Raw genomic sequence first — 12,149 nt, 5'->3', positions numbered from 1 at the left:
CATAAACTCACGCCTATTTCCCGCCGGAGTAACCAGAGACTACGGAATTCCATTTGCTTAGATCCTGACATATTTCACCACCACACTCATACTTTCCACCGTAATAAAATTGCGTTTAACAAGTTATTATTTGTTATGCACAACAGTAACAATACGCCATCGTTATGAAAATTATTTGGTTCTGAAATGAAATTACGTATCATTAAAGTTTCAGTTCATCCGTATCTGAACACTGCACTGTAATATTAATTTGTATTCACTGATTTGTTCATTCCGATGTTCATTAACTATCATTGGTATTTTTGTTAATTTTCTATGTAATTTGTGTTTAATAAGGAATTATTGTTTATACCTGTTTGATATCCGAGTTTAGGCTAGTTTACGCAGCAGCACAGAGGTGAAAGCGAGACAGAACGTCCGCGCTATCTTTCTTACCCCTGTGCAGCTTACCGCCATTTAACACGTTGACAGTTCAAAATGTTTGGCTTCCTTATAAGTCCCGCATATTTCTTCAATTTTTATACGTCATATTAAATACATACACACATAAACTCACGCCCGTAATCCCGTCGTACTAAAAACATACGTCATATTAAAAACATAAATTATAATAAATTATATTCGAAGCACTTCACAATACATATTGAGTGCAATATGAAGTAAACCATAAATATCTCTTATTATCATGAAAAAATTAAAACTTTCAAGGTCCATGATCCATGTATGGGTCATGGACGTATGGTGCTAGTCTGTCATGACCCTTATATGGGTCACTGGACTGTCAACGTGTTAAGACTGAAGTAAGATCCAGAGGGGGTAAGATCGGCGTCCGATTCCAATTAGAGCGAGGAGAGAGTTACCGTTCTATAGGGCTGACAATTACAATACCTAATTTAACCGTCATTACTTATGAAGGAAGCTTTTATAATCGTCGGTTAATATTTATTTACCACACAAATCATGAACAGAACAATTTGGACAATGAAGGTTCACAATATAAATAAATAGGCTTTACTGCACTAATTAATTCATTAATGAATTTTGGTGTTGTGGCCACCTAAAGCCCACATAAAAAATATAATAATAATCGCGACATTTTATCATATTTTCCTACGACGTCCCAGGTTGCATTTTCGTACAGATTCCATAATAATTTCGTGTTTTGACGTTTAGTAAAAGTAACTGATTTGACTAGTTGGAAACTAGCCTGTAAGTTAGGATTGCACACACACCAAGCGTGGCCGCAATATTGCAAAAACAAAAATGAGTATCACATGTTTTCCCCTACATCATTTGACAGGTGATAGACCACCAAGCCGCCAAGACTTAGCTGATGCTGATGCGGCAGAAACTTAGCTGAGATGCTTGAAAGTAGATTATGATCCACGCAAGGTCAATTTACCATAGTCAAATCATAGCAAAAACAATAAAAACAAATAATCAAAACAATAATAAATTATTTTACTATACCAGCTGTACGTGGCAGACCCAACTAATTGGCCAGCTAGTTCCGCAAACATGCAACAGATGGCGCCACATTCAATAATGCAGTCTTAAAGCAGCCCTGAAACGCGATATCGAAGTTTACACAGCAAGACGCATATATACAACTTCCAACATAACACCGTTGGATCGTCAATCCCTAGTCACACTACCAACTCGTGACTAGCGGGGTACTATGCTCTGTTCGGTACCCCAAAAACATCCTTTGGCAGCACATCCTCGCCGCCAAACCAGCAGTCCGATTTAAAAAAAAATATTTAACACGACAGAACATTATTGAAAAATATGGGAAGGAACTGTGGAGCTTATTATTTCATGGCCCAACTCACAATTCCCGGTGCAGGGATGCATTTAGATGATTGAAAATTATATTAATTAAAAACGACATTAAATTAAATCCGTGGTAGCCCAGTTCGGAGAACGCGTGACTTACGTTGTAGAGTCACGAGTTTGAATCCCGGTGTTATGGCTGAGGAGAAGAAATGACAAGAAACTGCAACAGCAACACATCTTTTAAATCAATGAGGGTATACAGGGTGTTAGTGACATCGTAACGAATACTGCGGGGGATGATTCAAACCATGATTCTGAGTTGATATCAAGTGGAATTTACCGTCGCAAAAGTCATGTTTTTTTTTAATTATTTTCAATTCTACAGGGTGTAACGGAACGGGGGTATCAACCCGAAGTGTGCCTACTCTGTCACTATCTACAAATCACATGCGAGAGTATTGGCCGCCTAAATTCATATTTGCATTAGTTATGAGCAATTGAATTCCAGGTCTTCATGTAATAAATTCAAATTTGCACAACACTACGTAGCAATCAGCTGTTCAAGGTATTTAACTTTTGAGTGAACAGCTACCACCTCTTTTATTTATGCCTGCCCTAGTAAAGGGTAAACGTGCCAGTGATGGCCATATTAATCAATATTTTTTAAATTGTTTTGTTTCATCCTTGTGAGGCCAAGATTTCCAGACACAATAGTTAAAAAAACAATGGGCATTGGTCCCGGTTACTGCTTACTGATGTAATAAGTAGTCGTTACATGAGTCATGTCAGGGGCATTTGGCGGCTCAATAATAACCCTCGCACCAGGATTGACGAGGTTGGTTATCCACCTCACAACCAATAGGATAGAACAAGATGTGAACATACATAAATCACGGCTTTATCCCTAATGGACCAGACAGAGCTACAAGTAATTACACATATCTAATATCACACTTACTGCGCTACTGAGGTGGGCAGAGTCACTTTGTTGTACAAGTTTTGTCCAAAAATGTAGTCGATTACCTACATTAATAGTTGATAAAGAAATGTACTTTACAATGCATCTCGTCTCCTTGTGTAGTATGCTTTATTTTATGATTACGTAATATCAGGCTCCCTTAACACCGTCATCCAGGTCAAATGGGCATCACACTAGCGGCGAATGCGTTCATGGCTAGCTAGGTACGGGACAGTTTCATTAGAATACTTTCAGAGTTTTGCAGGCCCTAAACAACTACTACTACTCATACACAGTTACCACCAATCACTGACTAAGGTGTGCAAATACTAACACCTCACTTTACAATGGATCAAAGGACACAGTGATTCAAGAGGTAACGACGCGGCGGACGAGTTGGCCAGATGGGGAACGGGAGGTAACAGCCATCGGTCCGGAACCGATATTGCCGATCTCATTCGGACAGGTCCGCTCGCTGCTACGAACGAGAGCAGCCAACAAACACATCTTTTTTTGACGTGACTTATCGAAGTTTTGCCGCAAATGACATTAACTACTTGGCCGGACAAATGGGGAGCGCTGAAGGCTCTCACCCGGTACAACGTTTAAGACAACAGGCCTGAGGGTGCCCAGTTGGGCGCGAACCTCGGCTCAGGGCGTCGTCTGAGAGGAAAAATATTTGAAAGAATTAAACGACCCTAGTAAGTCGATAGCGATAAGCGCTGATTGAGGGAAGTCGTCGACCACGCCGGCGGTGTCGGTATCGGGGTCCTGAAATGTTTGTTGTCGCGAGCTGATTGGCTGATTCTATGGCTAGAGTAATCGGGTCGTCGGGATCGTATTACATACTTCGGACGCCGATGCTATTCAGTACCGTTCCTAAGCGGGATGTATTCGGAAGCCGCAACTACCAGGGGATTTGGTTGGTGCGGAGCAGAATCAAAAAAACTAATTTGAGCCATTGGGCAATGGTTGGCAGACTTAGGTCAATGTGCAGATTTTCATTGCGATGGAACCACGAACGATTTTGTATTTCCTGTAGACGGTGGATTTGAGAGAGACTCGCGTGAGCGAAAACTACCCCTGCATAGGTCATGATCGGACGGATGCAAGTCGTGTAGATTCCAAAGGGATAATTTACTACGCTTGTTAAGGAGACAATGAACACGGCCCATTACAAACGTGGCGCGATCGCGCACACGTTTGATATGGGCCTTGAAAGTAAGACGTCTATCTAAGACTACGCCGAGATATTTGACTTGCTCCTCCCAAGGGATCGGCTTGCCAGACATCTTGATGACTTAAGTTGACAGCGTGACCGTGACGTATTATAATAGCCCTTTGAAAAGTACACCGCTGCACTTTTCTCCGGGTTTACCTTAGTTAGTGTTAGTGGGCTCTGTTTTCCGCATTTAGACTCTAAGATGGCCCATTATGCGTGAAATTGTTGACTACGTAAGCCAACCTATCTCCTTCCAGAAGCTCAGAAGCCTCCTGGGGTTTTCACAGGCTTCGCGGAGCGACCCCATTCCTTTGAGGATTTTAACCCGTTGTGCTGACACTCCCGTGCATTCCAGGATTACATGGGGGGCAGTTTCTTCTGCATCCAGACAGCCTCTGCAAAGCGGGCTGTCCGTTATCCCTAAGTTAAATAGGTGCTTGTTGAGTGGGCAGTGACCCGTAATACTGCCCACTACTATTCGAAGGTCATTGCGGTTTAAACGAAGCAGTCGGCGAGTGAAGCTCTTGGATATCATAGGCATGATATCCTTCGACTGTCTGCATGTGGGCAACTGTGCCCATCTGTCGTTGTGTAGTTGCTGGGTATGGTCCCGTACCCACGAGCGTAACTGACTGAAAGGTATCGGCAGGATTGGTTCGGGTCCATATACCCTGGTGTCTGATCCTCTCCTTGCCAGTTCGTCGGCGGCATCATTACCCAGCGATCCACTGTGCCCTTTAATCCACTGCAGGGTAACCTTGTTGGTTAAAGCCATCTTCTGCAGTTCTCTGTGGCACTCGTATATTAGCCCTGAGGTTAAGTTGTCATTATTTAGGGCTTGTAAGACAGCTGCGCTGTCTGAGAGGATTCTGATGTCATAACCCTTGACCTTTCTCTTCCTCACTGTGCTGGCGGCTTGAATTATGGCTACACATTCACATTGAAAAATGGAACTGTATTTTCCCAGAGCCACTGATTTTTGAATGTTTAAGTCGAGTGAGAAAACTCCGGCACCCGTCCCTGAGGACATTTTGGAACCATCTGTGTAGATGCGGAGTTCCCTGATGCCGGATTGATCTCGCTCTGTTTCCTGCAGACTTATCACATAGTTTCTTTCTGTAATCTGCGTTTGTGGGATACTGTCACATGGGGCGAGTAAAAGTTTTTGATGTTGTATTGCCCTGTCTAGAATTTTGGTATGTGGGCCTATGCCATTTGTATTCCATATCCCGGTGTTGCGAAGTCTCATCGCTGCCATCGTGGCTTCCTGTTTGACGATCAGGTCCAGGGGTGGCAAGCTCAGAATTACTTCTAGTGCTGCAGTAGGTGTAGTTCTCATGCAGCCGGTGATAGCAGAGCAGGCCAATCTCTGGAACTGCTGTAGCTTTGTAATGGTTGTGCTGAGCTCGGTCCTGGGCCACCAAACGACTGCTCCATATGTTAGTAATGGTTTTATCACGGTATTGTATAGCCAAAGCGTGATCTTAGGTGAGAGTCCCCATGTTTTCCCCATGAGCCGTTTGCATTGCCAGAACGCTATGCAGGCTCTCTCCAGTTTATTTTCTAGGTGTTTGTTCCATAGCAGCTTATTGTCTAGAATAACGCCCAGGTATTTGACTTCGCTACTTAATTTGAGATGTGTGCCGAAAAGTTTGGGTAATTTTAAGTTATCCAATTTTCGTTTGTTGGTGAAAAGTATAAGTTCCGTCTTGGACGGATTTACCGATAGGTTGTGCCTATTGCACCAGTCTTCGACTATTCTCAAAGCGGATCCCATGAGATCGCATAGTGTGTTTTCAAATCTCCCACTGATGAGAATGGATAGATCGTCAGCATAGCCCACTGTGAAGAATTTGTGTTTGTTTAACGATTCTATCAACTCGTTAACCACTATGTTCCATAAGAGAGGCGATAAGACTCCGCCCTGTGGGCACCCTTTCGCGGGTTTACCTTGATTCTCCATTTGCGAAACTACTTGCCCAAGGCATTGGCGCGTTGGAGAATTCCGGTCATCATAACTCGACCACGGCACGAAGAATAGATGGCTGTATCATCCGCAAATAAAGCTAGTTCGGTATTAGGGTATTTGGGAATGAACAAACACACCAGACTATGAACCACCGTAAATAAATGCAGGCAGGCTAAGTTGGCACTACCCAACATCAATAGTTGTCTCTCCAAAAGAATTCTAAATGTGAAGAGGTCTCCACTAATACAGGTAACAGCTGCAGGTAGCAGGTGTAGCTGTGTGGTCACGGTGATATCAACAAACATCTGTTTACACTAGGTGTCACCGACAAGCCCCTGTGCAGAACCTGCATGGACGAGACAGCGGCCCATGTGCTACTGGAGTGTGAAGGAGCCGCCAACTACCGGGTCCGGCACCTTGGCCAGACGGGGTGCCTCCCTGAGGCGACCGGCAACGTCAGAGGCTTCTTAGAATTCCTTGGGGATTTACAACATAGTAAAAGCAAAATAAATTTCTCAAGTACCGTTGTGACTGCCTACCCCTTAGTGATACGGGCGTGATATTATGTTAGTATGTTCTGATTACTTATGGCTCTGCCCACCCCATTAGGGATACGAGCAGCTGCAAGTGATTGTGTATCTTATTAACGAGACATTAATGTTACGTTTACAACATAGTAAAGACAAAATCAATTTCTCAAGTAAAGTACCTACCTAACATAACTTTACTTTTACTATGACATGGTAAAAGTAATCTTAAAATAAGTACTTTCGTACAATACAATAATACTTTATTGCGTACAAGGAATTAAAAACACATAACAGTATTTTTTTAAATCTTTCTATCGTGTGGGTTGTGAGGTGGATTACCAACCTCATCAACCCTGGTGTCAGGGTAACTATTGAGCCGCCAGAGGCCCCTGACATGACTCATGTAATAACTACTTTCTTACATGAGTAAGTAGTCACCGGGACCAACCGTGCCTTCCGAAGCACGGAATTGCAAATTGCATTGGGACAGTTAATGGGATTTATACCCTGTACCAGGATGCCAGGGCTCGCGAATAGAAAAAGGCACGCTAGTGTTTCAAACTATCGATAGTTCAGTATCGATTATCGATCATAATCATTTTCAACTACGATTTTGATTGGTAGAAATAAAAAAATAGCTTTTCAAAAAATCTAAATCCATGGACTTTTGAGTTATTGAAATTCAGTTTAGACAATCAGCCCACTCAAAATAACCATACTATCGGAGTGTAGCAATACTACTGACTGAGGGCAAAATTATCGATAGTTTGTTATTAATCCGCAACGATACTATCGATTGTATTGCACTTAGGTAATAAAATCGAAAATGTTCCCACTTTCCGAGTTATCAATAGTCTTGCTATCGATCGACTCTCGGTCGGGATAGATTATCGATAGACATTTTTTGATCGGCAAGCCCTAGTGCACCCGAAATTCAAAATGGCGGTGCTGTTAAGGGGAAGTTATCATTAACCATGATAAAAAATATTTTTTTTTTTTTGTATTTTTTTTCCTTCCTAAATTGTAGTCGTGTATTATCCAACAGTGAACAATAACATCACGCCTTTTTCCCATTGGAGTAGGCAGAGACTGCGGAATTTCACTTACCACTACACGCTCGTATCGCTACATGCCCGTACCAAACATACATACATAATATCACGCCTTTATCTCTTATGGGGCAGACAGAGCCACAAGTAATCATAACATAGGTACATAAATAATTATCATGCTCGTACCGCTAATGGGATGTTCTTGTGACTCTGCCCACCCCATTAGGGATACGGGCAGAGTGATAGTATGTCTTATTATTGACAGATTAATTTCGCCTTCTGCTATTGCGCGGGATATTTGCGAAGAAACGTGGCAATTCTGTGTTAGTGCCAGAGTGTGAGCGCGGGTGATCCTTATTAGATAAACGACTTTTTTACTTTTCTAGGTTCAAAGTAAAATACGTACCTACTTTCATAAAATACAATACATTCATTCATTCATTCAAACAATACCATAAAAATATTTTATTGCGCACAAAGAAATAACACACCCTTAAGTACCAGGATACTAGCATTCCAAAAGAGATAGAAACATGCACACGAAAGTAAACTGTCAAATTATTTGTCAGTGCTTGTTTACTATCTGTGGAGTGAAGTTCGAAATTTGGATTTGTTGTGATAACTGTGATCAGTGATAGTTCGAGGTGTCTTTGAGTAATGTAGGTTATTATGAAATGATGATGTGTGTGGGTGCCGGCGATGGCAACTTAAGTGAAGCACGGAACTTGTATCAGCGATTCATAGAAGGTAGACCAGCTGATGAAGCCAGGCAACTGCATTGCTTCAGGAAAATGGTCAATCGCCTACTGCATTTAACGGGCTCTTTCCACGCGTCATCCGAGACTGGCCGCTCGGCGACCCGTGATCCGGAGTTTGAAGAAGCCGTACTAGCCGTGCAGCCAACCCAAGGACTACCACGCGAACCTTACCACATGCAACGTACGCCCGAGCTAATTCCTGCTGATTATTTACCTCGTGTGGCATTCTGAGAATGGTACCGAGTTCAAGTGGAAAGCTCACCAGACTTTGCTTCGAAAGTGTTGTGGACAGATGAAGCGGCAGGTCTGTGCATCGAACGGGGATGACGACATTTCGAACCTTTCTTGTAAAACGTAAGTCTAATTATTAATTACCTACCTACTTACCCACACTTTCACACTTTTTTTCCTATTTACTATTAAATTAAATACCTTACCTAAACAAGTAGGTAATTTTAACTTATTTTACACGTCATAAAATAATGTGAGAATAGTTGTCAAAGCAAAATGACTCCAATTATTAGATGCTTTAGTGTCATTCTTGTTTGTTACAGTCGCCGACGTGCCGCCGACTCGGATTGTTCCAATCGGCCGCCGACTCCTTTTGACGTTGCCGCCAAAGCCGCCGCCCGCTCGAATTTCGTACCTATCGCGGCCGTGCGAGCGCCGCGAGTACCAGGCGACCAGGACGCGCTAGGAGATTTGTGTAGTGCCAATATTTGAGTGGATTAAGAACAGTGACCTCAATAGTGCTGTGCCGTGTTTTTTACATGCTGGAAATATTAAAATATTTTTTTAACTGAAATTGAAAGAAATATCAAAAGTGTTTTTTCTTAATTGAAATTTTGCAGATAAGATCTACATAAGGTATAGTTTTGTCCCCTTTCGGCTTGATACCCCCCTTCCGTTACACCCTGTATAAATTTGCGATGGAAAATTCCACTTGATATTAACTCAGAATCATGGTCTGAATCATCCCCCAAAGTTTTCGTTACGATGTCACTAACACTCTATATACATTACAAGTTATTTAATAACTAGATGAACACATTTAATATACTAAACATTTTCATCATTTAGGTAATCAATAAACTGGTATTAAGCATTTTCACATAAGCTTTACATTTATTTTCTGACATATTCAAAATATTTTCTGGTATTTCCTTATAAAGTCGTATTCAATGGTTTTACAGCCCGGGCCCGAACCGGGTTTTAACTCGTGACACAATCAAAAATGTCACAAACAATGTTAGTGACGCATTGGGTCTATCAAGATTTTTTATTCTTCCTATTGGTAGATCATACATAACATATATAAACAGCCTATATACCTACGTCCTACTGCTGGGCACAGGCCTCCCCTCAATCAACCGGAGGGGGTATGGAGCATACTCCACCACGCTGCTCCAATGCGGGTTGGTGGAGGTGTTTTTACGGCTAATAGCCGGGACTAACGGCTTAACGTGCCCTCCGAAGCACGGAAGCATCTTACTTTTCCGGACAATCAGGTGATTCAAGCCTGAAAAGTCCTTAATAAACAAAGGACAGTCTCACAAAGTGATTACGGCAATGTCCCCATCGGGAATCGAACCCGGACCTCCAGATCGTGAGCCTAACGCTCTAACCACTAGACCACGGAGGCTGTTAAAGATCATCATCATCATTAACCCATTAACGTCCCCACTGCTGGGGTACGGGCCTTCCCTATGGATGGATAGGGAGATTATATAAGATCATATTCTCTGAAAATACATACCCTGACGACATATCTGCGTAAGAATATGTCCCGTGCGCTAGTCATACGGTTTCTTGGCATAGCCGCAGCAGACCGCGGCAATCTGGCAATTCTTCTTGCCGACTCGCCGGATATTAATTTATTGCACATTTTTCTACTACTTATTTTATTTCTACATGGGGTATTTGGATGTTTATCACTACGGACAGGGTTAACTGTTATGTTCTGCATTTCTCTAAGAAGACTATTGTCATCCTGCCTATTAGAGAGCGAAATCAAAGATGACCAACTCCGTATTAACGTATAATAAAGAGTATTATATCACAAAATTATAATAATGTAAAAAACCTAACTTTACACCCCCGTTGCTATGCGCCATATAATCAACAGTACCTAGGCAACGAGGATTACCAGATCTGACGCCAACACTGCCCTTAATCCATTGTAAGTCAAGTCTCTCTGTCAGTCGTCATCTCAGTACTGTCTTTAAAGCTTCATTACTCAGCAACTTCGATAAAATAATAGCGCGAGGTTTCGTGACTTGGAAAGCTGTAATCAGACCAATATTAGTAGTCAAATAAACAGCCTCTGTGGTAAAATGGTCTAAAAAATTACCTAAACAGATGTAAAGGTCAGTACACACAGTCAATTAAGGCAGCATCACACGGAACATCCTCACTGATTATTTAAATCAAGTCGATTCAGTATTCCTTTCCTACTGAATAAAGTGCGCTATGCAAATCTGATTACAGTCTAAATTGCAGGAGCTAGCGAGAAATCAGACGAGGTTAAAATATCTTAAAGAAAATTGCAACGAGTCTTTTACATTGATTGAATTTGAGACGCGACGGCGTTTGATACTTAATTCGATTTCTTTTTATTAATAAAACTGTTCCAATTGGGTGGCGGCTTAAGAAAAGTTTGCAAATAATTTACCCGTTTAGAGTCGAAATAAATCAAATAAAATATGTTTATTGTTTCTCATAGTTTACAGTACAATTTGCTGTGTGAATCCCTCGAATGCAGTACAGTGTTTGCTTGACTGTATTTGTGTGCGTTACAGAAGAAAGACTCAGTTGGTAGTGCATTATAAAATTACAACTACTTACATTATAAAATTACACGTTTTTAAGCCTTGGTGCCATTTGGAGCTTGTTTCCAAGACATTCGGATATACAATATTATATCTATTTATATTTTATTTGTGTTCGAATATGTATTGAATAATTACTTCGCTCAAATTCTACTTGCTGTTGTCGTAAATAAAGATCGGCGTTAAAATTATATCGAGAGTAAATGTAATGAATGCTATCTACGTAAATAAACTTCGATTATTTTTACTTCGATTATTGGTCGAAGCACTCGATATATATCGCGCCGCGGAACCCGTGCCGCAGGGGCTGACAATATAAAACAAAGTCTATACGAGTATGACACGCGTCAGGCGACTGTATATCACTTGTGGACTATACCGCGTCCTGATAAAGCCGCGCTGTGTGGCGCTGTCAAACGACTCGAATTAAAAATGAGATCATATCGTCTACCTATCGCGTTGGTCTAACAGAAACACAACAGAACAGAGAATAGTCGCTGAAGTGAGGTACTTAGTTCATGAGCTTATATTATGTTATGTTCGCGTGGACGGCAATGCACTTATCTACATAAATGTACACACATATTATTATAAGGGCATTTTTAGGGCAGTCACTTGCCCTTATAATTAGGGAACTTTCTATAACATCAGCAAAACATAGCATCGCACCTGTATGTTGTATCTCGGCAGAGGTATACATATACACCCACTCTTCACCAGCCATATGTAGTATATGTGCTATCTATTTAAAAACAACTTATTATAAATTTACAATAATCAGAATATTTCAACACGTCTAAACACAGCACACGGCTGTGCACCGAGCGGTTGTTAGTCGGAAAAAAACATTTTCTATTACTTGTGAATTCAAAGGACGTTCATATTTTAAACTTTTACTGCAGTAAAAATGAAATAAATGGCAGTGACAGTGAATACAGGGAGATAAATGGACTATGTAGGTGGAATACAATTGGAAATAAAAATATCGCGCGGGAACCGGGCAGCTCGCTACAAATTGTACGGTGACGTTCGACGGGAGTATTGAACGGTTTTATG

The 12,149-nt window shown here is 41.5% G+C and overlaps 1 protein-coding gene across 1 annotated transcript; it reads right to left on the bottom strand.

The window, feature by feature from the left end:
• Nucleotides 1-1,553: 1,553 nt before the first annotated feature.
• On the bottom strand, nt 1,554-5,733 carry LOC126368267 (uncharacterized). The gene is made up of 2 exons (XM_050012164.1): nt 4,674-5,733; nt 1,554-1,564 (listed from the first exon to the last, which is right to left on the bottom strand). Exons 1-2 carry the CDS (start codon nt 5,731-5,733, stop codon nt 1,554-1,556), a joined length of 1,071 nt encoding a protein of 356 aa, XP_049868121.1.
• Nucleotides 5,734-12,149: the final 6,416 nt, after the last annotated feature.

This window comes from Pectinophora gossypiella, chromosome 7, assembly GCF_024362695.1.
Source record: "Pectinophora gossypiella chromosome 7, ilPecGoss1.1, whole genome shotgun sequence".
In the NCBI taxonomy this organism is placed as follows: Eukaryota; Metazoa; Arthropoda; class Insecta; order Lepidoptera; family Gelechiidae; genus Pectinophora; species Pectinophora gossypiella.
The sequence above is the reverse complement of the archived record's forward strand: the minus strand, read 5'-3'. Positions and strand labels throughout refer to the sequence as shown.

What these genes read in the sequence shown, in the direction of transcription:
- LOC126368267 (XM_050012164.1), bottom strand. Translation starts at nt 5,733, where the DNA reads ATGGGATCCGCTTTGAGAATAGTCGAAGACTGGTGCAATAGGCACAAC.